The 25,152-nt window shown below is 39.5% G+C and overlaps 3 protein-coding genes across 3 annotated transcripts in view; 1 reads left to right on the forward strand and 2 right to left on the reverse strand.

Annotated features, from left to right (window-relative positions):
• ccdc24 (coiled-coil domain containing 24) overlaps positions 1 to 6,853 on the reverse strand; it is a 25,882-nt gene extending 19,029 nt beyond the window's left edge. The window contains exon 1 of the mRNA XM_022758254.1: positions 6,704 to 6,853. Coding sequence (XP_022613975.1) covers positions 6,704 to 6,853 — 150 coding nt within the window. The remainder of the gene's footprint in view (positions 1 to 6,703) is intronic.
• A 1,072-nt stretch (positions 6,854 to 7,925) lies between these two features.
• LOC111230964 (von Willebrand factor C domain-containing protein 2-like) lies at positions 7,926 to 10,899 on the forward strand. The gene is made up of 3 exons (XM_022757871.1): positions 7,926 to 8,437; positions 9,650 to 9,779; positions 10,039 to 10,899. The coding sequence occupies exons 1-3, from the start codon at positions 8,081 to 8,083 to the stop codon at positions 10,227 to 10,229; spliced, it is 678 nt and encodes a 225-aa protein (XP_022613592.1). The 5' UTR covers positions 7,926 to 8,080; the 3' UTR covers positions 10,230 to 10,899.
• Positions 10,900 to 16,934: 6,035 nt separating this feature from the next.
• b4galt2 (beta-1,4-galactosyltransferase 2) overlaps positions 16,935 to 25,152 on the reverse strand; it is a 142,820-nt gene continuing 134,602 nt past the window's right edge. Inside the window, exon 7 of the mRNA XM_022757865.1 lies at positions 16,935 to 17,800. Coding sequence (XP_022613586.1) covers positions 17,650 to 17,800 — 151 coding nt within the window. The 3' untranslated portion in view covers positions 16,935 to 17,649. The remainder of the gene's footprint in view (positions 17,801 to 25,152) is intronic.

A 25,152-nucleotide genomic window follows, 5' to 3' on the forward strand; every position in this document is an offset into this window, starting at 1 on the left:
ACCAGAGGTTATACACAAACACTTTTGTCTGTGTTTTACAGAGGATTTCTTTCTGGCAATAGTAAGAAAAATGCGGTGGCACAGCTGGGATTGGCTCCAGCACCCCACAACCCTAAAAGGACAAGGGGTATGACTAATGAATGAATGAATGAAGGAATGAGTAAGAAAATGTACAGGTGATAAATTCACAGCGATCAGCTCATGATGTTGCACTATATTTTTTAATCGATAAATTAAAACATTTTCAAAGCCAAAAATGATTTAGTGTACTACTAGTTTTAAGCAGAGTGGACAGTCCTCTGGCAGTACGTTGCAAGCTGTGATCCAGACATCCGTCATCCTGTGACTCTGCTGACAGCCCCCCTGACTGAGGATGATATCAGGACTTTTCATGTCTCAGAGAAGCCAGGGGAGGATTATATTATTTCTTCTAGTCTCAGTGAATCCAAAATATGACTACGATCTGTGAAAAAGCAATTATACTGGGAGTGTAACAATGCATACTCAGTAGTGCAGGTAATGTAGCTGCAGGATCTCCTCTTCATGTGGAACCTGAGTTGATTCATATTAGAGCAACACTACACTGTACTTAGAGAAGTGTGAGGCATTTTCAATCGGAGTTGTAACCAAATGACCTGTATTCTAGGCTAATTAGTTAAAGCATAATATAATTACTTATACAACAGTTAGTTCCGACCAAGTAATTTGATTGGATGAGAGGCATTCCGTGAGTGCTGAAATAAAGTATAACACTGGGACTTTTAACTACATGTATCACCCTGCTTTACAGGTGTTTTATTAATCGTTAATCAGCGTTACATTAATGGCCATAATCTATCTTAGATTGTAACAAAGATGAATATATTCCCGAAATAACATTTGAATTAAATTACATATGGCCGTCAGAAGAGGATGAAGGGAAGAAGCCTGGATACTTCAGCACGTACCTGAGGTAACGTGTAGATAGCAAGGAGCAAGCTAGTGTGCACTGTGCAGGTCAGGAAAATGTTTATGTGTTGCTTAGCAACAGTCCAGTATCAGTCCGGTTGTGGAAGTATATATGTTGGCGTTGCCAAATGATGATGAAATAAACAAACAAATCATAATATGTTGTTGCTTATTTAACTAATATGGCGCCCGTAGAACTTTTGTATAAAAGCATTGTCTTCGGTACTCGGCCGCATGATATTCAGTACATCACTCCCTCTCATGTGATATTGCTTAATTAATGCAACTCAAAATGTGAGGTATAGAGGGTATATATTTTTATAAAAACAACTCTGAAAATGTATCTATATTAACATATATTAAAAATGTAAAACAACGAGACAGCTGTATCAATAAAAAATCTGAATAAAAATGTTAATAATACCACCCATAGTAGTTTTACTTTTTTGCTTTTCAGTTACTTAAGAGACTATGCTGCATTTTTCTCCATTTGTCTCTTCACTTTCTATGAGTGAAAACGTTTCCAGGACTGTCCTTGTCTCAAGAAGACATTGTGTACAATAAACTGCTATGAACCTTGTCTTCTTGGAACAGGAAGCAACTTTAAGATGCACAGGGACATAAAATCTGGGTCTGAAAGCAGGATGTCTATGAAGTTTCTCAGTCAACCAGACATATAGGTTATCCAAGAAAGGTTGAATTCAGTGCAACTGGTTGAAGATACTGAAGATGACCCCACAGAGGTTAAATACATGAGTCTTGACCAGAGGTGCTCACAAATCATTTTTTACAAGTCCAAGTCAATTCTCAAGTTTTTGAGCTAAAGTTCAAGTCAAGTCCTAAGTCTCTAATGTTTGTTATGAGCGTTTTATCACCTCCTGCAAGCCATCCGGTCTGCTTAGAACACTTCATTACCATATCAAAGGAACTTGAGGCATGTACTGCATTATCATCACTCCTTTATCTACACATGATAATAAGGGAAGGAATGACAAAGAGCTTGTCAGACATTTCCTTAATGATAATGTGCCAAAAACTAAAAAATGTGCTCAGTAGAGTGTAGAGCTCCGCCAAGGCCAGTGTCAAAGAACACATGCCAGGAATGGAGTGGGAATAAAAATTGGCCTGGGACTTTTGACTTGGATTGGCCGACCAAAACCCATCTGGAGACACCATCACATAGGCTACAGTGTGTGTCACACTCTAAAAGAATCATGTGGTAAGCAGAGGATAAATTAATTTTGTACAACCAGCGCATTAAACTGTTGTTCTTGTATCACTTTCCACCATATAAGTTAATAGCTATAGAGAGTGTGAGCTTAGAATTCAGACTGGACAGTAGATGGTATGGATGGTACTTTTACTCCCCTCACACAGACTTTTAATACTTTAATTAGAATTTTCTGATCAAACAGGAGCAGAAAACAAAGCTGTACAACATTTTCCTGCTAAATAAACTCAGACCAGGTTCTTGTTGTATTCTGCCTATGGCTGATTCTGTTCAAATGGACTTACTGCCAGCTGCGGTCAAGAACAAAGTCTGGTGCTCTGTTCCTGTCTGTTGCCATGTAGGACAGAACCGAGCGTAATTTGCTGGGGAGGCAGACATGGGAGAAATGAAGGCCACACAGTGTGCCACACAGTCTGCTCCATTCGACTGATCACACCAACACAGCGCTATTGATCTCTCCCCCTCCTGCTCTCTCTCGCTCTCATGGCTCAAGAAGCTGTACGGCTCACCAGCAATCTTCATGCCTCCTGATTAGCCACTATGTGCCTGACATACACCAGACTTTGAAGAAAAAAATTCAAAGTCATGGTAAATGATCTGGATCTGCCCCAAAATTGAATGGGCTCTTCTGTGGCCCATGCCCCATCCCTCCACCAAGTTCAGTGCAAATCGATTCAGTGCTTTTTGCATAATCCTGCTGACAAAAAAACATGGGTAAACACTTAACCTTGGTGGAGGTAATAAATTAAAGATTGTTCACAAGCCCCAAATCTCAAATTCGAGTCAAGTCTTTTCAGGACAAGTGTCAAGTCAAGTCTCAAGTCACTGTGTTTGCAACATAAGTGGAACTCAAGTTCAAGTTGTGAACAACTGAAGAAGTCTCTTGGATGAGAGGTGAAATGTCTTCAGGTATCTACAACCAAGTCCAGTTTCCTTCAATTCAATCTTGGATTTCTGTAAAACAATGCCACACCATGTTTTCATGCTTTCACACACAACAGAGGAACACAAAGTATATGTGGAAGAGACTGAGCAGTCAAAAGAAAAACAGCCCTGTGTCCTGCAGGACCAGGCAGCTTTTCAGTCTTTGTAATTTTGCAAGGATTATTGCAGATAAAGGAACTGAAAAAAAAAAAATCAGACTTGCGTGAGCACCCAGGACCATACTCTGCAGTTTGTCTCCTGCATCTGAATACACACCATTATTTATCCATAATGTAAATAACAGCCAAAGGAAAATTATCCATGTGTTAAAAAAAAAAAAAAAAAAGGAAAAAAAAAGAAAAAGTGTGAAAAATCTGTGGGAGAGTACTTCTGGACATATACATGTCTGAATGCTATTAACATCCCCACACCTGTTGCCTGCCAATCATTCAAGTCAAAAACTTCACTTCAAAGGAACACACTGGAGGATACTGAACACACTGCTTCTGGTCTTTGCATGTTTCTCAATGTGTGTGCACGTCCACTGACATACCAGCATTTACACTGAATATGATCGTTACACACGCACAGCCCTTTTCACTCACACTGGCTTCCTGTCTGTATTTGGGTGCTGAGGTGTTTATGTTACAGGATTCAAGGCCCACTGACTAAGGAGTTGTTCCTGGATTTTTTATCCCCTCCCTCTGCTCTGAGACTGTTGATCTCATCCAGAAGCTATTTTAAGGGCGCACTGCTGAAACCTGTCAGTTAAAAAACCTACTAGGAGCTATTACGTTGAATTATTTAAATTGGGTTTTAGAATACATTTAACTTAAACAGTTCATTTTTATTCAGCTTAGAGAGAAAGAGTGAGAGTTTAGACAGAGGTACAGAGAGATTGGCCTTGTAGGGAGACTTATAAAGAGAGGCTAATATTCCCTCTGATCTAACCCGCCGTAGACAATGGCGACCTTGATGGAGGGAGGAATGGCGGTATTGAGGAATGGAGGGGTGGCCTACTATTACTTTTCACAATGGCTTATTGAGGGATGGAATTCATTACATGGGACAGCGCAGAGAAAAAAGAACAAGATAGACATGGAGATAGGCAGACATGGAAAGAGAAAAAAAGGGCAGGAAGTGTTCCACCCCACGGTAAATGTACACTCATCGACCAGTGTATGAGAAACATTAGTACACCTGCCTATTCATGCAGGTATACACTCTGCAAATCATGTGGCAGCAGCACAGGGCATTAAATCATGCAGATGAAGGTCACGAGCATCAGTTAATATTGACATTTTACTTTTACCGTGGAATGATTGTTGGTGCCAGGAGGACTGGTTTGAGTATTTCTAAAACTGCTGATCTCCTGGGATTTTCACACACAACAACCTTGAGAGTTTTACTCAGAATGGTGCAAGAAATGAAACCCATCCAGTGAGTGGCAGGTCTGAGGTTGGAAATGTCCATGTGCATCCCTTTATGGCCACAATTTACACATCTACTGGCTGCTTTCAGTATGATAATGCACCATGTCACAGAGCAAAAGTCAAACTGGTTTCATGAACATGACAGTGAGTTCAGTGGACTTCAATGATATCCACAGTCACCAGATCTGAATCCGGCAGAACACCTTTGGGATGTGTTAGAATGAGAGATTTGCGGCATGAATGAGAAGCTGACAAATCTGCAGAAATGATGTGATGTAATCATCTCAACATGGAGCAGAATCTCGAAGGAATGTTTCCAACATCTTGTGCAATCCACGCCATGAAAAACTGAGCAAGGGTAGGCCCTACGCAGTATTAGTATGGTGTTCCTAATAAAGTGTTCTGAGAGTGTATAAACTAAAGGAAACCTGCATGAACTAGACTGAGAGTTGAATAAGGTGCTCTGTGCTTTGTTTTTTTCCCTGGAAATTTCTCAAAGCTCTCAGCCTAAGTCTTTCTTTCCGTCTGGGGGCTTTACACTCAGCCACTGCATACACTCAACTGTAGGTGAAGAAATATCAGAGCAATACTCAAACACACACACATACACAGATATGCAATACGCATATGCACACATTTTCCCTCCCTCGAACTGATACACACATGCACACACAAAATTGAGTCAGAGAATGTGTGTTGCTAATGGTCTTATCAACAGTTGAGGGTTAGCCTCTTTAACCCTGTTATACCGACCCCCTGACTCACTAAGCTTACCGGGCCTCTTTCTGTGTGTGTGTGTGTGTGTGTGTGTGTGTGTGTGTGTGTGTGTGTGTGTGTGTGTATGTGTGTGTGATTGTATGTGTGTATGTATGTGCATAGGGGAGTGTGTCTGTATGTGAGTTGAATTATTCTGTGTAATTCTGGTTTGATTTTGGCATTACTACTTCTTTGGATTGTGCTTTAAACCCAGTTTTTCAGACATTTAGACATTTAAATTGATCAGTCAATTGTCAGATGAATATGTCTGAGTCTAAGAGGATATGTGTGTGTGTGTATGTGTGTGTCTGTGAAAGAGAGGGAATCTTGCATGTTTCGGTGTGAAAAGTAGCTTTAACATGTTTTGTAGTTGTCACATGTGGTTTTCACATTAATTATCACAAAAATATGTGGTCAGTGTATATGTCACATAGCTTGAGAACTGAGACATACTATGTTTTCTTGGCCTGTTGGTGCACTGCAGTGAGAGAGCTGATAACATCTACAGATGGAGAGATTTAAATAACGAACAAACACAGCAGGAGAACAGAGAGAAGGTGGCAGAGGCAAAAAAAGAGACTTCTAGAAAAACAAGACTTTTGATGACTGGACTTTTGGAACTTGTGATGGGTATTTTTTTACTACTTTCTGACATTTTATAGATGAAACGATTAATGGAGAAAAATAACCTCAAATTAAATTACAAGGAAAATAAACATTAGTTGCAGCATCAGTTGTATTTAACACAGTCAGGATAGGTAATAGTTTTTTCTTCGATTCAGTCTTCATTCATTTTTTTTTTAAATCCCTAAGCTATCTCAAAAAATGCTTGTCTCTTCAAATTAAATTTAACACCTTAATCTTGGCCTTGACTTGGCCTATTTAGTGATCTGTACTGGGTATTTTTTCTAATTGACTGTGCACGAGTGAGGTTGCTTTGCCAGAGCTGCGTACAAGGGCTTTGGGGCCGAAAGTTTAGCTGGCCTTGAATAAATACTGATGTCTGTCTGGTTCACATTTGGACTTCACTGAGGCACAGTGCCAGTTAACCCACATTTCACTTTTATTAGGGAGTCTAGGAATTGTAATTAATGAGCGTATGCAGCCAAACTAACCCTACTTACAAAGCCTTAAACCACAGTTCTTAAATTGTTTGGGCAGGAATGCTTAGTTGAGCATTTTTTGATTCACCCTGCTCAAAAGGAAATTCTTATAGATGTGAAAGTATTCTTGTGGAATCCTACATACCGACCATGTCTGGATTCTTTGAAGGAATAAAACAGTAAGTGCGAAAAAACATGAATGATGAAATAGCTGCAGAGAAATGTTCCAGCTAAAAAGCCTAGTGCTGTATGTAGCTACATTCTGGCAGAAGAAATCAGAAATACTGCAGTCATAAAAAGCTGCTCACCTCAGAGTGCACCTCTGTGTACATGCCAACCAGGGAGTGGCCCAGTGCTGTATGGATCTTTGGCAGCTCTGAACCAGGAACATGTTCAGCAATCAGGCTCCACAGGGATGGGCCAAGGCACCAGAGCTGGCTTTCATCGGGAGACTGCATATGAGTGGCAATCTAAGTATGAAGGAATGGAAAGTAACATACGTTAAAAAAAGTGATAAAATATGGTGCATCGATTGAAATACAGGACTTTCCCTGAGTATTAAGATTTAATGCCACTTCTCTTCATTCTAGAGGCAAATATTGTGCCTTTTCCCCTCACTACATTTAACTGACAGCAATAGATGCCAGTGTATTAAGATTTTACTTGTTTATTTTACCATTTTGGAATACAGGATTTTACATGTAATGGAGTATTTCTATGGATTAGCATTGCTACTTCTTCTAAATGACCAAAGTGACCTGGATACTTGCCCCAGCTCTTGTTGACATTAATACAGTATGCTGCAATTTACTGCATGGATGTACTTGTTGGAATAAAACCTCAAATATTACCAGAGTTTTTCTGTCTAACTTAAACAACTTTGTCCACAGTAACTACTACTGCTAGTAGCTAACGTTAGCTAATAGATAGATAAGCTACAGCGTCTTCCCGGGGAAGCTTGCAAGCAATTTAATCGACATGTTCACAGATCGTATTTTCAACACTTTAACGATTAAACGATAAAACTGCTTGTCTAAGGCACCCATAAGTTTATAAAATGTGTTTACTTGTTCCCACAGGGGAACAACAACTCACCTTAACCGGTGTCTTGAATCAAGCAAAGCTGTGGTATCCAAGGTAAACATTCCAGTTGCTAAGGGGAGATATCGCGAGATAGGTTTCTCTATAAATCCAAAATATTTTATTTATATTTTATTGATTCTCGGAATTATGTGTGTGTTTTATTTAAATGAATTTAAATTAAAAAAAAAAGAAAAAGCTAAACACATATTCGACGACCGTTTTTTTTTTTTTCATTCAGTCATTACCAACACACCTGTGCTCTTGTAAAAGTCTAATATTCTTACAGATGTTAAATTCGGGGAGAGACAGACTTCAGCTAAGACTGGTGTGTGAACTCGCAGAGGCAGTGACTATAACTTTCCCTCTTTATTACTCCAACCTCCACCCCCTTCCGGGCTTTTTGCAGAAGTGTGCGCAGCCCGGCGCATACCCCAGCAGACCCCTGTGGGAGGAGTACGGAGGTAAAGTCAAGGATTTTGTAGTTGGTAACAATGTAAGAAACTAAACAGTTTTGAAAACAAATCCCAGCTGGACTACAGTAGATGCTCCACTTCGCTTCATTGTTAACTTTTTTGTTTTGGACAAGGTGAATAAGATAAATCATGGCAAAGGTTTTCAGTGAGCGCCTCTCCTTGGAGCGCAGGTTACGCACGGCTGTTTGGGCGCTCCTGCTTTGCGCACAGGCCGGGTTTGGCTTCTCAGTCGCCGGACAGCAGGAGAGCACCTGCGAGGCCAACGGCAGCTTATACTACGTCGGGGAATGGTATTTTCTGGACTCTGATCACTGTACCCAGTGTGAGTGCACTGCCGAGGGCTCCGCATGTGCCCGTACTGAGTGCACCTCCCTACCTGCTGCATGCATCCATGTCAGCCACTACCCCACCGACTGCTGCCCTAGGTGCGAGAAGATCGGTTGTGAGTACCGAGGTGTGGTATACGAGCTGGGGCAGAATTTCCAGGTAAGAATGAAAGTGATAACAACTGAAAATAAGCTATGGGTATGTCTAGCAATGGAGGAGGGGAGGGTTTGTGTGTGTGCGTGGGGGGTGGTGGGGTGGGGGGGCTGCATGCCCCCAAAGATACTCCATTAATGTGACAAAGGGGTCAGGGAATGTGCTGAGATTTGACCTACTTCTCTCTTTCTCTTATTCTTCTTCAATGTATTCTTTATGTAATATTTTAACTTCATTAGGTATCTAAAATGCTTAAATTATTTGGTCAAACTGCTTACATCTACAGTAAAGAACCTGTGATTTGGGGGAAGGGTGTTTTTGTCCTAGGTATTCAGCGTTTTTAAGGGTCAAGAGCATAAATGCAAATGTAGGGTGTAGGCAGAGCAGAGGACTACATTGCCACTAAGCCCAAAACTGCTCATCTGCACCATCTCAAAATAAAAACCTGCAGCATTTTGAAGATAAATGTATCAATAATAATTAGAATATTTTAAATGTCACTGCAAAGCCATAAACTGTATGTATACAGACTATATGTGCAGTATAGGATTAATGCCCAACAGTTATGTCAAAGGAATACCACAAATAACTATGGACAACATAGCCATTATAACCTACATTGAATATCCCACCAGACTCAGAGGAATCCATATTATATATACAGTATATATGTTTATATATATATATATATAATTTTTTTTTTTTTTGCAGAAAGCAGAGCATCAGATACTCTGCATTAGCAACCAGCTGTTAATAAACAATGTATCTATCACACAGATATCACAAAAACAAAGGTGACCACCAGCTCAAACCTTGTTGATCTGTTTCATGCAGGTTCCACTCTGTTCTGCAACCTCTGTTCCCTGTCATTGAAATATGTAACTATGTACAAGTATATTTTTACAATTAAACTTATTCTCCTGAACATGTGTTATAAATAAATGAGGATATGGTTGCATAAATCTTCTTAGGTGTGTTTCCTTCTAAAACTCTGAACCACTTGATGGTATGTTGGTGTGTAATTTGAGAATAGAGCAGGGGATTGGAGGTAAATGGCGCCCCCTTTTGAGATTAAATGAGGAAAGCTTGTTGAATGGTTCTGTTTAGGAGTATGATAATGTGATATGCTATTTGTTCATCTTACTATCAGCGATAGTACATCATGAAGAGATTATAAACTGATCCGTGCTGAGTACCACTGTGTTTGTCTTTTCCCAGCCATCAGAATGTGAGCAGTGCACTTGTGACAGTGATGGTATTGCCCGCTGTCTGGTTGCAGATTGTGCCCCTCCACCATGTGTCAACCCTGTCTACGAGCCGGGAAAATGCTGCCCTGAATGCAAGGAGGGTAAGTTGAAAAAGTAGTCATGGAGAATAGAAAGTAATAGTAAGTTGAAAAACACTGAAGGCTTCTCAAATATGGAACATATATATAATAAAATGTAATAATTTAGACACCACCCTGTGATCTTGCTTTGTTGATAATGTCTGGATTATAGCACATTTTATCCTTTGCACACAGGGGTGAGGGCATATGCACAGTACTTGTTTGTCTTATCTATTCAGATGCAATTGCACTTACCTCTGTTGTTCGTCTCCCCCTCCAGGACCCAACTGCTACGCTGACGCCTCACGCAGTCAGGTGATTCCTGCAGGAGAGCCCGTCTGGGTCGACTCCTGCACCAAGTGTCGCTGTCACGATGGCCAGGACGCCGGCTACTGGGAGGGAAACCGCCTCGCCACCTGTTCCCGCCTCAAAAATTGTACACCTGAACAACCGTCCACCCAGCAAAACTGATTCAATCCGTCAGCAGAGAACCAGCTGTCTTCCCAAAACACATATTTCTTAAAGGATGATCAGCTCTACACCTTCTATGTCTAAGACCGTGCTGAACCCTACTCTGCGGCTGAAAATGTCATCTTAAATGCCAGACGTAACGGATCATCTGCAACCACAGAAATGATTGGGAACAGCAACCAAAGACTTTAAGCTCAGTTGCCATTTCACAAGGATAATCCATCTTATATTTTCATGACACTGAGGAGACCCACTGAATTTGTCACTTTGGAGGACAATGATGGGCCATCACCTTTCCTCATCTGTTCTGCAAATCACAAACAAGGGCGAAATTCAAGGCTGGAGGTCAAAGCTCCGGGTTCACTGTCACATGTCAGTGGGTTTTTGGCAATTCAATTCACTGCAGACTTGCAAAACTAAACTACAATATCAACAAAAGCAGGTCCAGTGTTATTATCTAAAGCTGTGGTCCTGCCAGTGTTGTTATTATTTTACTTCATTTTGTGCCCAGGTGGTGCATATTCCTAAATAAGATTGCGTTTAATTAGTTCATTTAATTACCACAAACTAACTCACACACAGGCGCCTCAGGCCCAGCGTAGACTTACTGGTTGGTGCATGCACAGAGGGCGGCTGGTGGAGGCGCCCAACACCAAACTGTTTCAACCCATGACCCCCCCCCCCCCGAAAACAGGTTCATCTGGCCATGACACATTTATGTAAAGACGAGCAGATAAGACTTCATCTTGCTGGCCGAGAAGATGAATAGTAGCTCTTGAAAACCAATGTAAACAGTGACGTTAAGCACAGGAAAACAGGACCAAAGCTACCTGCATTTAACACCGTGGTGCAGTGTTGTAAAAATAAGATGTTTGATTTGGAATTTAAAAACCAACTCCCATTGTGCCTAACATCTATATTTCCACAGAAAAATCGCTAATCAATAATTAAGCACCAGGTATTTGTCTTTGTATATTTTATCTGCCTGTAGACAGTTACTTCAAGAAGGCTGACTACAGTAGATCAATTTCGACCTTAGAGAGTAGTGGGCTTTTTATACACCTTAAAAACCCAGATGATATGATTTTTTTTTTAATTTCCAGAAACCTGCTTTGAGAAACAGCTTACAATAAAGCCAGTGTGATTACTGGATGATAAGGAGTTGTAACTGACCTGTCACGGGTTGATGCAGTACCAAAATGAACGCACAGCTGTGATGCAATTTAGACTAGGAAACGGCTTAGCAAAGCAATTAACAGTTTGTAAGTGTTCTATAAACTTTAAAGTTCAATTTCCATGCTAATTGAAATATAATGAATGAGACTATGGCCTAACATATGACTGTACAGTAGTTGTAGACACGGGCAAAATTGGAACACAGGGTTTCATTTAATGGACTGTTATTTGTACATTTAAATTGTAGTGCAGGAAAAATGATATGCAATTTACTGCTTTATTCATTTTTTCACTAGAAAATATGTATAGCTTTTCACAGAGACAGCCTTCCCTGTTATTCCCACTGTCAAAGCGTAAAATGATCATTTACTGTGCTCAGAATCAAAGTGTATGATGAAATGATGCATGAAGTATACTGTCATTTTATATAGGCTCATGTGCAGCAGATCTGTCTACAAGAATCTGTTATCATGTATCACGTTAATCATGAGGGACCTTTGAATGAAAACCAAAAATAATCTTGTTATATGTTTATATGCAGTGTTGAAGCCTATTATGGCTTTTTTAAAAAACATTTAAAACATCTGAGCTGTTTCCGCATGAAGTACTGTTATAACCGACAAGTTTCACGGCCTTAAATCTCCCTGAAAGCATTTTTTTATGCAAGGTTTCGGATTAAGTGTAAACTTTCAGGGTTATGAACACTTTAAATCATTTTGTCAGAAGACGTCATGAAGGAGTCCAAACTGTGTAAAAATGAGACTGAGTCAGATTTGAGAGCTGCTCTTCCACAGCTATCATGTTAATTCATGAATTATCATAGAGAACCACAGTTACAGGAATAGTCTGACTTCTTGGAAAATACGCTTATCTGCTTTCATGCTGAGGGTGAGCTAACTAACTCTCATCTAACTGCTGGTAAGAAAGTGAACACGTATATTTCCCATGATGTTGAACTTTTCCTTTGAGTGCAGTTTCAATTTACTGTCTGAAACCAAAGGGAACTGATATGAACCGCACGCCCACATTATGTAATGTGTCGTGCTGGTAATATACTGGCTCTCAAAAACATCTTTGTAAAATATTCCAAATTAAAATACCTTTTCATGCCCATTAATTATCTCTCGCTTTGTGTTTTCTTTTTAGTTGGTTATTTCTACTTTACAAGAACAATCAGCTGTTCTGTGAACAGTTTGGCTTCTGTTCGAGAGGATACGATGCTGATTTCCCTGCAGAGCTTGTCAGTGCTGACAGTTTAGGACCAGAGCTCCCTGCAAACAATAAAAGAGTATGAAAAGAAGTAAAAAGTAAAAGAGAGGCAGGCAGATAGCTTTACTGTGTAGCTTTAAAGATGCGTTTATAATATTGGATGGAAGAGAAAAGAGAAAATAAAAGACTACAGAAGTCAAGACATATGTAATCCGCTATGTGGTATAGCATTTTACCACACACAAACAACAGTAACATGGAGTTCATGGAGGTTGTCATGGCAACAGGAGACTGGGTTGCCAAAAACTGCCAATTTTACAGCTCTGGGATTACGTTAGTCTGCAGGTGGAATCAAATTTTTAATGACGTTGCTATTCATGCACCAGTCTGAGTTTGACTGTATTCTCCAGTAACCTGAGGAAAAAAGAAACAAGCACAGTAAAAGACACACACACACACACACACACACACACACACACACACACACACACACACACACACACACGCACACACATTAAAAAGAAACTGACAGCACAAACAGACAATCTTTAACATCAGATTTATTGATTGTATAGAAAAAGTAGGTTTGATATGACATAATGCATTCTATATAAGATATAACATTTTCAACATTCAATGTACAAAAAGACCCATAGCTAGAGATACAGTAAATTTTTAAAAATGCCCCCAGGCCTGAAAGTCCTGACTGCAGCAGGCAAGCAAAAAAATGTATTTGAAAAAGCCTCTCGAATACTGAAACACCTGAGGTATGCTTGACAACTGGAACAGCTTCAAAAGTCAAAAGTCCATTAAGAAACATCAAGCACTCCTCATGGTTGTTCTTATTCTCAAGTACAGGAAACATTTCAAATACTATTTTTGCTTTAGTTTCTGTTGCTGATCCGAAACCCATGTTACTGTTTATACACACTGGGCCACGTCTCTCTTGCTACATCCGTCATTTTTTTCCATTAAATGTCACTGCTCAGCTTATACTTTCTTCATGTAACTGACCTCATAAAGGGTTTCCAGTAATTTATCAGAGTAGCCTTGATGAAGAGAAGGACACTCCACCGATTTTGCACATAAAGTTCAGTTAATTTGTCACTACTTCGCCTGTGAAAACAGCTGTATAATGTCCTGGTCTGGAGGAGCTTTCCAAAGTCTGAAAAAATAACTATGATGGTGCCAAAAGGGTCATCTCCGCTTGGGCTTGAGACCCTTGAGACAAAAAGCCTCTGTTACAAAGTGGAGGTGTGGGGATTGAAAGAAGTGGGTATTTAGGAGTTGTGACGTGGGAAGTTATTTCTTCTAATCATATCCTAAATGTTACGTAACATGGAAACACAGGACTCTCCTGGATAAGACCACAATCATATAGCTTTACGTTATGGCCAGTCAGATCTGCAAAATCTGAGCAGTAGCAAATTTAAAATGATTTGTTGGTAACAGAACGCGGTGCCATTGTTGGCAAATTCACCTACAACTGATTGTGACTGACTGACTGTGAATTCATTTAAGCTGTTGATGGTACAATCAGCCTTCTCAACAGTGCAATTTGCAGTTTTCACTATTAGCAGTGCGCGTAACAAAATTTGAGGACAGGTGATTGAATTTTTCTTTTCCACCAACAGACTGGTAGTTTCAAAATTTTATCAAAGAACCAGATATTTTCTAACACAGTTGTTAATCATTTGTACTGACGGTTTAGCATTGTAAACTTAAGAAACTCTCCAAGTGTGACTCATGTAACATTGTGTATGGGAAAAATGAATGAATGGAACCAGGGATGCCCAGAGTAGCTCCTCTGCCTCCTCTGTAGCTCCTTTAGACCATCGTTTTTAAAGATCTGTCTCTCAAACGTCACCAGGCTTTATGGAAGTAAAACATTACTGGAGTGCCCCTTTAACCCTGTGAGAATGGGAATATCAAAGCAACAGCTGTGACTCTATCTGTTGTGTACAGATTATGAGGATTTAAAATCAACAGGTGAATTAGAGGCAAAAGATGAAGAAATCTGTTTGGACATAAAGCTGAAAAATTATGACTGGATTACAAGCCAAATTGAAACCGAACCCATGAAAAAATCTTATCTCTTATCCCACTGAAAAACAATGACTTTAAAGCAGGATATGGGGTAGAGGTGACTGAATTTGTAATATTGCACAAGGTGAGCTGTAAACAGTGTAGAGAAGGGATTGTATTGACCTCTCCATGTGTAGCCTTGACTACCAAGGACACTGAAACTCACCAGGAGAGTACTGCACTCTGACAAAGAAAAAAGAAAAAGAAAATAGATCGAAATACAGAAAAGTGGGGGGTGGGGGGTGGGGGATTGGGGGATAAGTACTGAGAAGGAGAGAATACACAGAAAAATAAAGATAATAAAGAAGTGGCACAGATTCAGGGACACACACAGAGAGGCCCCATCGATATCTATTGAAAGAAGAAGCACTCTTGTGAGACACAGCTGTGCCTGGAGTGGGACCACCGCAAAGCACAACAGTGTGCCTTGACACATACAGCCTGGACTGGCAGATGAAGAAAGAAAAGGCAATGAAAGAGGAGATAATGCAAAGAAAAGAGGGAAGACAGTGTGAATGCATGTATGTGCTGAAGAGAGATTCAATCCTATCTTCCATATAAATGTTTTTTTCCCCCGTTTTTTAAACCCAACCAATATATATTCATTTCATTATTAACAATCTTAAAACACAGCAAACATTTTCCTATAAGTGAATACCCCAAAAAGAATGACCTTTAACCTAAAAAATTATCTTCCCTGCCCCTTTACGTAACTTCTGAAGGCATCAGTTTGGTGTTTAGGCGTCAACAGTAACAGCATCAACAGTAGAGGGGAGGACAAACAAAACAAGGGGATAAAAGCAATGTACCAAAGCATAAAACAGTCAAAGGCTTCAATACGTTGATGGACGAAATCATGAAACTATACTTTGTTTGTTCATCTGTCACACAGGGAAAGATATGAAACTCCTATAAATCAATAAGACAATTGTCATTAAAACAATTACTTCAACAGAAAGAATGTAACCCTAAAAGTTTGATTCGTTTAGCCCATCACTTCTGAAAACTGAAAATGTGATAAAATAGGTTACAATACAGAACTGACAGCTGATGATGATAAAATCTGAGAGATGTCAGTCAAACTGCTCAAACGATAAGTTCTCATTACTGCTTTAAAATTCACAATTCCCACCAGTACAAAACTATCACCATATAATTTCCTCTTTCCAGATATGATGCTCTTTTTCTTGAAGATTAAAAGAAAAAGAAGTCTTTAAAAAAAAAACAACAAAAAAACATTGTAGACTAAAAAAAAAAAAAAAAAAAAAAGAGACGTTGAAAATTGATTACATTGCAGCTAGTCTCATCTGCGGAGCCGGTGTAAAAGTTACAGGAGTCAGCTTTTGTATCCACAATGCTTTTCTCCTGTAAAACATGAGCCATGACTCTATCCTGACAGCTCATTTATGATGTTTCCACTCCATACATGTTCAGAAAATATGGTAAAAGAATTGCATATTTCTACTGAGTTAAATTTGTACTTTAAGGAATATTCATGTACCTCAAAACCAATGGCTTCTCGTAGAGACAAAAACGTGCCTTTCAAGTGAAGATTACCACAATAAACCTCCATCTTTCTTCAAGTTGAGTGAAAAAAACAAAGTTTCTGGAAACCTAATCTCCAATATGTTCCTCAAGGAGTTAAAATCATAACTGAGCTGTCAGTGTATATACTGTACTATATCTGCCCTGTTTTCTTCAGTTCCCAGAATTGATTTCAAAATGCATTCCCAAAGTAGTTCCATCACCTTGCATTATGCAAAAGAGAAAACGCTCCATATCATCAATGTGTTCACCTTTGCTGCAAAACTTCCAATAAGTCACTGTCTGTTTCCAAAGTTTGACTTTATATATCAAAAAAGAGAACAAAAAAGAGAGTTCTCAGGTGTTTGTTGCTGCTGACGAACATGTGTTATCAGCGTGTCCCAGCACTGTTTTGAGTCTTCTGCTGTAGATGCAGGCACAATACACATTCATTAATTGATAGTGGAGGATTCGATTGAGTAATTAGATCCAAACAGGTCACTCCCTGACGAAAAAAGTCAATATTAAATCGTCTATTAGCGTCATATGTCAAGATAAGCGCCGGCTGATATCTCTGATATGCAAACCATCTGATACAGTCCCATGGATCAACACTGCATGTCATTATGTTATCTTAACGTAACAGCTTGCCTCCAGTTGCAATCCTCGCTCTGGTGACGATCATCATAAATGCTTAGGAAGTGAATTCTTTGATGGCCTTTGTAAGGCCTGCCCTCCACCGGGTTTGTTATTTTCCTGATACTTAATTTACCAACCACCAGGTACCGCATCTTGTCTCCATCATCCTCTCACACTGTCTTAGTATCCGTGTAAACAGCCCATGTTTCTCATGGCTAGTCATTGGTTTATATCACCCCGACACCCCTCTGGACGCTGTCCATCATTCCCAGAATATGCCGTGAAAACGTTCCAAAGTGCGACAGGACATTATTGTCTAATCTTTTAAGCACTCAATAATACTTCCTGTCAGTGATATGATATGCCATTGGATGCTCTCCAGTTTACAAAGGATTGTTAATTAAAAGACTCAAGAACTTCAGTTCCAAGTTTGACGCCAACCTTCGTTCAGCCACTGATACACAAGCTTTGGTCCACACTCTAATTCTGAAGTCACTGATTGGTAAAGGTAGGAGGTGTGAAGCCACTGGCTGCTTGAAAAAAAGTTGGGAAGAGCCTGAGTCCTCGATACAGAAATGGCAAGCTGAAATCTCAAAATAAAAAAGAGAGAGGGGGGAAAAGAGAGAGAAAGAAGAAACTGCCACGTGCTTGTGGCTACTTTACCCTTCACCCCTCCAATTCCTCTGGATATGTTTTTTCATCATGTCCTTGATTTAAATTCTCCTCTTTCCATCCTTTCCCTCCAGTCAATGTGCATCACCCCCCTAATCTTCCTCCCTGTCTCTCTCTAACCCTTAACAGGCCGAGGGGGTGGCTTGCCGATCTCCACAGAGATATTTGTGTACAGCGGGTGCCTCTTGACCTGAACCAGTCTGTAGGTCAGAAAGCTGATGCCATCCTTCTTCATCGTGTTCTTTGTGTTCTGTATTTTATTGAATCTATTGAATGAAAGACAGAGAGAGAGCGAGAGAGAGGGAAAAGGGGAGACAAGGAAGAAAATTAGATTCAATTCAGTTCAAATGAAAAGAAACAATAGTGCCGGAACTTCAAGGTATAATTTCAACATATTTCCATAAAATTGTGTCTGATTGCTTGAACGTGGTTTGGGTTGTTGTGTGTGCATATATTACGCTTCTGGAAATGCAGATAAGTATAGGACTGCACTGTAGACAGGGAAACAAAAAGATCATCAAAATGTTCTCTATTGTTCTTTTATTACTCTAGAGAAGATAACCACACTATATATAATATTTATATTGGCACAACACAGATCCCTTCCAGAGCTTAACACTGTACAAGTCCTCAAAAAGAAATATTAGGTCATCAACAACCCCACAAATATCCTCTATGATTACTTTGAGCTAATGGCATCAGGAAAGCATTTTAAATTGCCTGCAAGTAAAACAAATAAAAGGAAGTTTGGTTTTATTCCAGAAGCCATTACACTTGCAAACAGCTATAGCACAACAATTGGGCACTTCGCCTTGTGTATAGTACAGACCGAAAAACACACTTTTAATTTTAAACCTCGGCCATCACCTGGGCCCTACTGCAGATCCTTGTGTATTTTAACTTTTTCTAATGTTTGTATTTTTGAATTGTGTTCATGTGTGTAGGTGAATTATTTGTGGAACAAATAAAGTATCTTGAATGTAATTTATTAGTGGCCCTTTGTGGGGGTCCCAAGGTTGGGAAACATTAAAACTAAACACACTTGCTTTGTCTTGCAGATACACATGGAAAATGGAGTTCCTAATCATAGGTCCCAAGGTCCAACTCCATAAGAGACTTTTATGGGAAAAAAAAAAAAAACACATTGCAAAACCTGAGAATAAATCAATACAGAAAGCAATTGGGAAGTCAGAATATTGTAAATAAAAGTGCTGTAGATGCAACCATCAAACATCCATTTAGAGCACAGATGCTAACATTAAAATCCACATTCAACCAACAGGATGTAAAGAGAAACCGCTCTGCTGGATTGTTCAAAATGAAGTGTACTCTGTATCGATTTTCCTTTACAACGCTGATCTTGACCAACAGGTGGTGCTATGGCATTGTACTGTGACTCAGTGAATGGTATTATCCATCATATCCGCCTTGATTTGTTTGAATTATGCTGGAGTATCCTTCCCAACTGGCTGTGCTTCAGCAGTTACATCAGAATCTGCTAAGATTTTAGTATTAAAGATGGGGAAAATAATTCACACAGTGTGTCAGACAATAACAAACGGAACTGCTGCTGCCGCACTTCAGTTCAGTGTGTGATGCAACCTCAGGCATTAAAACAGATTCATAACACAAACCCTCCTGTAACCCTCGTAGTAGTAGCAGTCAGAATAGAAATGAGGCCACAGTGTGCAAGTGTCTAACGCCCGGCCGTACACATCCACTTTTCAAAAGACAACGGTGACTGACTCCAACAAAAAGACGTCTTCTTAATGATATGCTTGGACGTACGAGTGGAGTTGACACCTCAGCCCGACATGGACCAGTGAGTCTACAGATCCTTGTCAGAACTGACTAGTGAACATCTCTCTCCTCTTTCAGCATCGCCTTCTCCTCCTGTCACTCTCAAATCAAATCAAAAGGAGCTTTACCGGCATGAATGGAAGCTGGAAAAATGTTGTCAAGCATCTTTCCCTTGAACAATATCATACAATAAGATATAAATAGAATTATGCGTACCAAGGAGTGGTACTACTATCTAAAAGGAGAGGGAATTAGTTTAAGAGACAAGAGAGTGCAAAGAAAGGAAGGGAAAAGATAGGAGAAAAAGCAGGCGGTTTAAACTGAAATGACTGCTAGATGAAGGGGGGGGGGGGGGGGGGGGGGGGGGGTGTGTGTGTGTGTGATGGTGTTGGTGTAGGATAGATAGGAGAGATAAATATATATCAGAGAAAGCGAGTGACAGATGGAGGGAGCAAGATATACTGATATTAAAAATAAAGTGATTGAGAACTGAGGGAAAAACTAGAAATCTATCAAACAGCGGAGATTATAAGCAATAAACTATTCCCCACACACATATAGAGAATATCAAATGCATGTACACTCAATATGTGCGCTGTATGTGCAGTATCTTTTCAAACCAATTAGATTCACTTATCTTACTTTTATTTGAGAGAGTTAGAGGGCATTAGTCTTATTTCCAGAGTGAATCCTAACTGGGCTAAGCAAAGCTCTATTTTAATTCCACTGAGGGTCTCACAGGAAAACATTTCCGGTTTAGTTTCCCAACAACAGCTTGTCATGCCAGCGACTGAGGGTTATTTTGCTCTTGATATTATTGTAGGAAAATGTCACAGGGGATTTGTTTTTTGCTTATTGGCTTATTGGCTTCCTTACCAAGAGTTAGAGGAGAAAATTGTCTATATGCTAAATATGAAGCGACTGGGTCGGGGGTGGGTGGCATGTTTTTTATAATAATGGTTGTATAAGAAAAGAAAAATGCCATGTAAACCTCTGTGCTGTAAAAAAGTTGAACCTTAATACGGTGTGCTCAACAATCGTATTTTTAACTTTTGTTTAACTCTGCCATATTTTAGCAATATTAACTGTAGATAAAAATATAGATGGCATGAATCTTATATAGTGGGTGATCAGTAAGAGAGAAACATTCAGAGAAACTCCAGTAAGAACATCAACCTGACACTATAAAAGTGAGCAGGGAAAAGTAGGATTTTGAAATTAAACCCTTTAGAGATGCTGGTAGGATTTTGTAACTGGTGGACAGAGCCGGGCTAGCTGTTTCGCCCTCTTTCCAGTCTTGATGCTAAGCTAAGCTAAGCTAAGCTAAGCGTCTCCTCCTGGCTGTGGCTTCATGTTTAGCATACAGGGATATGTGTGGTATCAATCTTCTCTTGCCATCGATCCCACTCTTGGGCAGAAAGCGAATAAGCGCATTTCCCCAAATTTGAAACTTTTACAGAAGCCAGTGTCCTTCACACACACACACACACACACACACACACACACACACACACACACACTCTGTTTCTGCACTGTCCCAAGATGATAACATATGAATGGAATATTGAACAGCATTACTGTGCACCTCATTCATCTGCAATACACGAAGCTGTGCTTGCTAGACAGAATGTGTGTGTGTGTGTGTGTGTGTGTGTGTGTGTCTGTGCGTGTGTGCGCTAACTGATACCCGCGGCTGTGATGAATGTGTCTCTTTCTTACTTCCGCTGGCCCAATATCTCATTGCTATGCTTAACCAGCATCTCCGAGAGGGCTGAGAGAATGGACTCCTGTGTGAGAGAGTGTGCATATTTGAGTGAATGTGTATATGTATATGTGTTCAAGAGTGTTTATGTGTGTGTGTGTGTGTGTGTGTGTGTGTGTGTGTGTGTGTGTGAATGCAGGGGAGATGGTAAACATTCATCAAACAGTCGAGACAATGCTCCCCTTGATAAACGCTGGACATTACGCAGGTACACCAGAAAAACTCTCCCAAAAGGCTCAATCATTAATCTGAATCGAAACAGAAAGGCAACTCTGCACCTGAAGACAAAGAGCGGAAACAGAAGCTCAGTTTATCTATGTAATTGAGTGACAGACCTCTGTGATTACAGGGTTTTTAAGAGAAACTGATGTGGTAGGTTGTTGCTGCAGATGTGAGTGTGACGATGAATGTTTCCAAGGTCATTTTCATTTATAAAACTGTGATGTCATATGTAAACATTGGTTGTCAGTACTCTGATGTGGAACAGTAGGCTATGATTGGTCAGAGTGCATCGTAAAGCAATGTTTCTTGACCAAATGACAGCAAGAATTTATGACTCTGTGACAGTCTAATCTGACACAGTGATCATCTCAAAGGACAATATATCATATAGCCTTATTCTGGCAAAACACAGACCTTCTCAAGCTTCTCACCTAAAGCTCCTCATGGAAGAGAACGAGATAAAAAGTGTTTTTCTTGTTGGAAATCCAACTTGTGAGATATCTGGCAATTCTAACAAAAGCTCAAAAAGTCCTGGAAGAGATCTAAACACCCTTTCTCTTTCATACTCAGCAATACAACTTTCAAACGTCTTTCTGTTGGTTCTTTTTTTGGAGCTACACTAGTGGTGTGGGGTGGGGTGGCATTCAGTCTGTCCGTCGGTTCACCACTGAGGTCCAGACTGAAATACATGTATCTTAACAACTATCTGATGGATTTCCATATTTTACTGTACAGATGTTCATGATCCCCAGAGGATGAATCCTACTCACTTTGGTGATTTTCAGGCTTTTATCTTTAGCGCCAACATGTGGTTCAGATTTATGTGTTTGAGTAAAATATCCGAACAACTACAGTATTAGGTGGAATGCCACAAAATACATTAATTCTTGTCCCCCAGAGGATGAACTGTAATAACTCTGATGATCCCTTAACTTTTAATCTAGTGCTATCATCAGGTCAAATTTTTAATTTGTCCTATACTTTGGCTAATGACTAAATACCTGCAAAACTAATGACATTTGGCTTTACTTTGTGTTTAGTGCTAATTCAAGTTCCTATGCTAAGGCACTTAACTACGATGATGAAAGTAGTAAATATTATTCCTGCTAAACATCAGCATTTTAGAACTGTCTTTGTGAGCATGTTCAAATGCAGATGCTAGATTGATCGATAGCTCACTCAGTTCCCAGAGAACCGGGGTTACTCTGGTAACCAAACAACTCCACGCCTTACCACTTAATTTTCCCCCATTTTGACTTATGAGTTACTCAATCACAGAAAATATTGGATGACTTGATAGACTAAGGGTTTAACACTCTCTTGAAGATAAATCAAAAAGCCCTCAAAACTGCACTGAGATAAATGTAAAATTTCCTTCACGCAGTGAAAAAGTGATGAAAAGTGATGAATTAAATTTCAGATCCAAAGAGAGATAGAGCGAGAGTAATGTAAAAAAAAAAAAACCTGAATACTGCCATGAGGTAGTCATTCTTCCTTTCAAAACGTCCTGACTCTTCTGAGCCACCATGCTTTATTCAAGCCTAAATCCCACTTATTTTCAAAATATCCTTTAATCCGAAATTTCCGAGACAGTATAATGAATGTCCAGAAGGGCTGTAAAAATGAAGTTTGTGCCAAGTAATAGGCCCGCTGTTTTCTGCCCCTTGCTACAGTTATGAATAATGTATCGGATCCAAATAAATAGCGTCCCTGTTGGTGTCACCTCATATTGAGGAAGTCTGGTCCACTGACCAGAGAGGGAGTGCAGAGCAACGAGCGAGAGGAGGAGGAAAACGGGAATAGATTATCAAGCAGACACACACACACACACACACACACACACACACACACACACACACACACACTCTTTCAGTCTAGTGGCTGATTTATTGACTTTGATGAAAGCAACTAGACTTGTCTGACCTAGCTTGCTCTCATCTCTATTGGTGTCATTTCAGCAAGCAATTACTGAGGGATCGTTGAATCTTTCTTTCTCTCTCTGACACACACACTCACACACTTGCAAAACAATGATGGATGACATATTATACAAGCCTGGTTATTTCAGACATCTTCACATTTGAGTTTTCGCCTGCCATTTTACAGTATAGATATTGTTAGTTTTAGAGTTAAACCACTTCTAGATGGAAGTCTGACATTTCACTTGTTTCAGCAGGTTCCTTGACACAGGTAGAAAAAAAATGTCTTTGTCATTTCTTTTCAGTTGATGTCACAGCCTTGGCTAATTTGAAGTCCTCCCAGTATCAGAGGTGGGTTTTATCAGAGGCGTAATAAGAGAGAGACACTTAAAGAAAAGCGTTTTAAACCTTATTTTGGGGCAATGTCACCAAAGTGGTTTTTATCAGATTTGACGAGTATTTCTATAAATGCAGTCCTATTTATTTTACCATTGAAAGTGTAGTTATGGCTTTGTCCCCAATTCAATTAGAAGAGGAGCTTGGTCTTGTTAGCCCAAAATAACTGCCTGGGGGTGTTGGCAAGACCGTGTGGTGAGACCTAACTGTTAGCATGCAGAAGGGGATAATACAAGCAAAAAAAAAGAGAGCAATATAAAATCCATAAAATGCCAATAAGGTTTATAAATATGGGGCCAGCAGGTGAGTATGGTTTTATCTCTTCAAGCTAGTCAACATGTTTTGTTCCAATCACTTTCTCAGATGAATAAGTCTCGTAGTAAAGTAAGTAGTAAAATAGTCTTGTAGTAAATCAAAGACCTGCCTGTGAAAGTGTGATATTATATCATATATGGATATGGTCCTTCTTCTACCAACAAGTTTCTCTGAGAAACTCTGCAGGTGGTTGTTGTGTGGTTGATAAGGAGCCATCCTTCAAATCAATTAAAAGAATTTATGTAGGCTAAATATCAACCCAGGAGGTGAAGGGTTGTTTTTCTCTTCAAGGTAATCAGTACATTTTGATCCAACTATATTAGTGCCTTACTACAGGATTTGTTAGCAACGCTAGTTAAATGCCTCCATGTGAAGCAAAGCAATGAGATGCCTGTGAAGGTGTTACATCATATCACAAACATAAAATAACTCCAATTTCTTTTGTCAGTGATGAAAACATCAGGATTAAGCTCTTTAAGTCATAAATGTTCTGCTGAATGATACACTGTCAGCACAGTTACATGTATAGCACTGACTGAATTAACTTCTACAAGGGATCACAGACAGATCAATGACTGTATACAAAGGTATATGAACCAATAAGTAAAGCCATTAGCACTGATTTGGTCGTTTTTAAAACCTGACAGGGGTAAGATGATACAAAATAAATATTGATGGTGTGAAATAGAGGTAATTTATTTTTTCAAAGACTGGTTCAGCAACAATTTGAACCAACTCTTCACAAGCTTAATAACACATGAAAATAAATAAATAAATGTTTTTAGAGGTTCCTAAAAACTGCATTTTTTTTTCTTTTTTCAGTTTTTTGTCCGTGTTTGTTCCTAAATGTTTCCTTGCTCTTAATTTCTTTGCTGACCTAAAATCTCTCTTACAAAAGAGATCTGGATCTCAGTGTCAATACCCGGTAAGGTAATAAAATTGTATCAGATGCAGGGTTCAGAGGCTGTATAAAAAGTTCAAATCAAACATGTCACAATTTTTTTTTCTGGCTGGATGAACATTAACTGCTGCAAAAAAAAACTGTCACTCCTCTTCCCCACATGACTCTCGTTGCCAACAATTTTTAATCTTCTTATAAACCAATTTAGGAGCCACAACTAAACTAAACTCACTGTGAACCATGTGGCAGTACAGTCCTGTCAAAATCCTGTGATGGAATAATGTAACAAGAAATCAAACTAAA

The sequence above is a fragment of the Seriola dumerili genome, unplaced genomic scaffold (assembly GCF_002260705.1).
Source record: "Seriola dumerili isolate Sdu_G_001 unplaced genomic scaffold, Sdu_1.0 BDQW01000291.1, whole genome shotgun sequence".
In the NCBI taxonomy this organism is placed as follows: domain Eukaryota; kingdom Metazoa; phylum Chordata; class Actinopteri; order Carangiformes; family Carangidae; genus Seriola; species Seriola dumerili.

Bases quoted from the DNA above. Each gene is read 5' to 3' on its own strand.
- LOC111230964 (XM_022757871.1), top strand. From the start codon at position 8,081: ATGGCAAAGGTTTTCAGTGAGCGCCTCTCCTTGGAGCGCAGGTTACGC. The intron at 8,438-9,649 runs GTAAGAATGAAA...GTCTTTTCCCAG, and splicing joins AGCTGGGGCAGAATTTCCAG to CCATCAGAATGTGAGCAGTG. The intron at 9,780-10,038 runs GTAAGTTGAAAA...CTCCCCCTCCAG, and splicing joins CTGCCCTGAATGCAAGGAGG to GACCCAACTGCTACGCTGAC.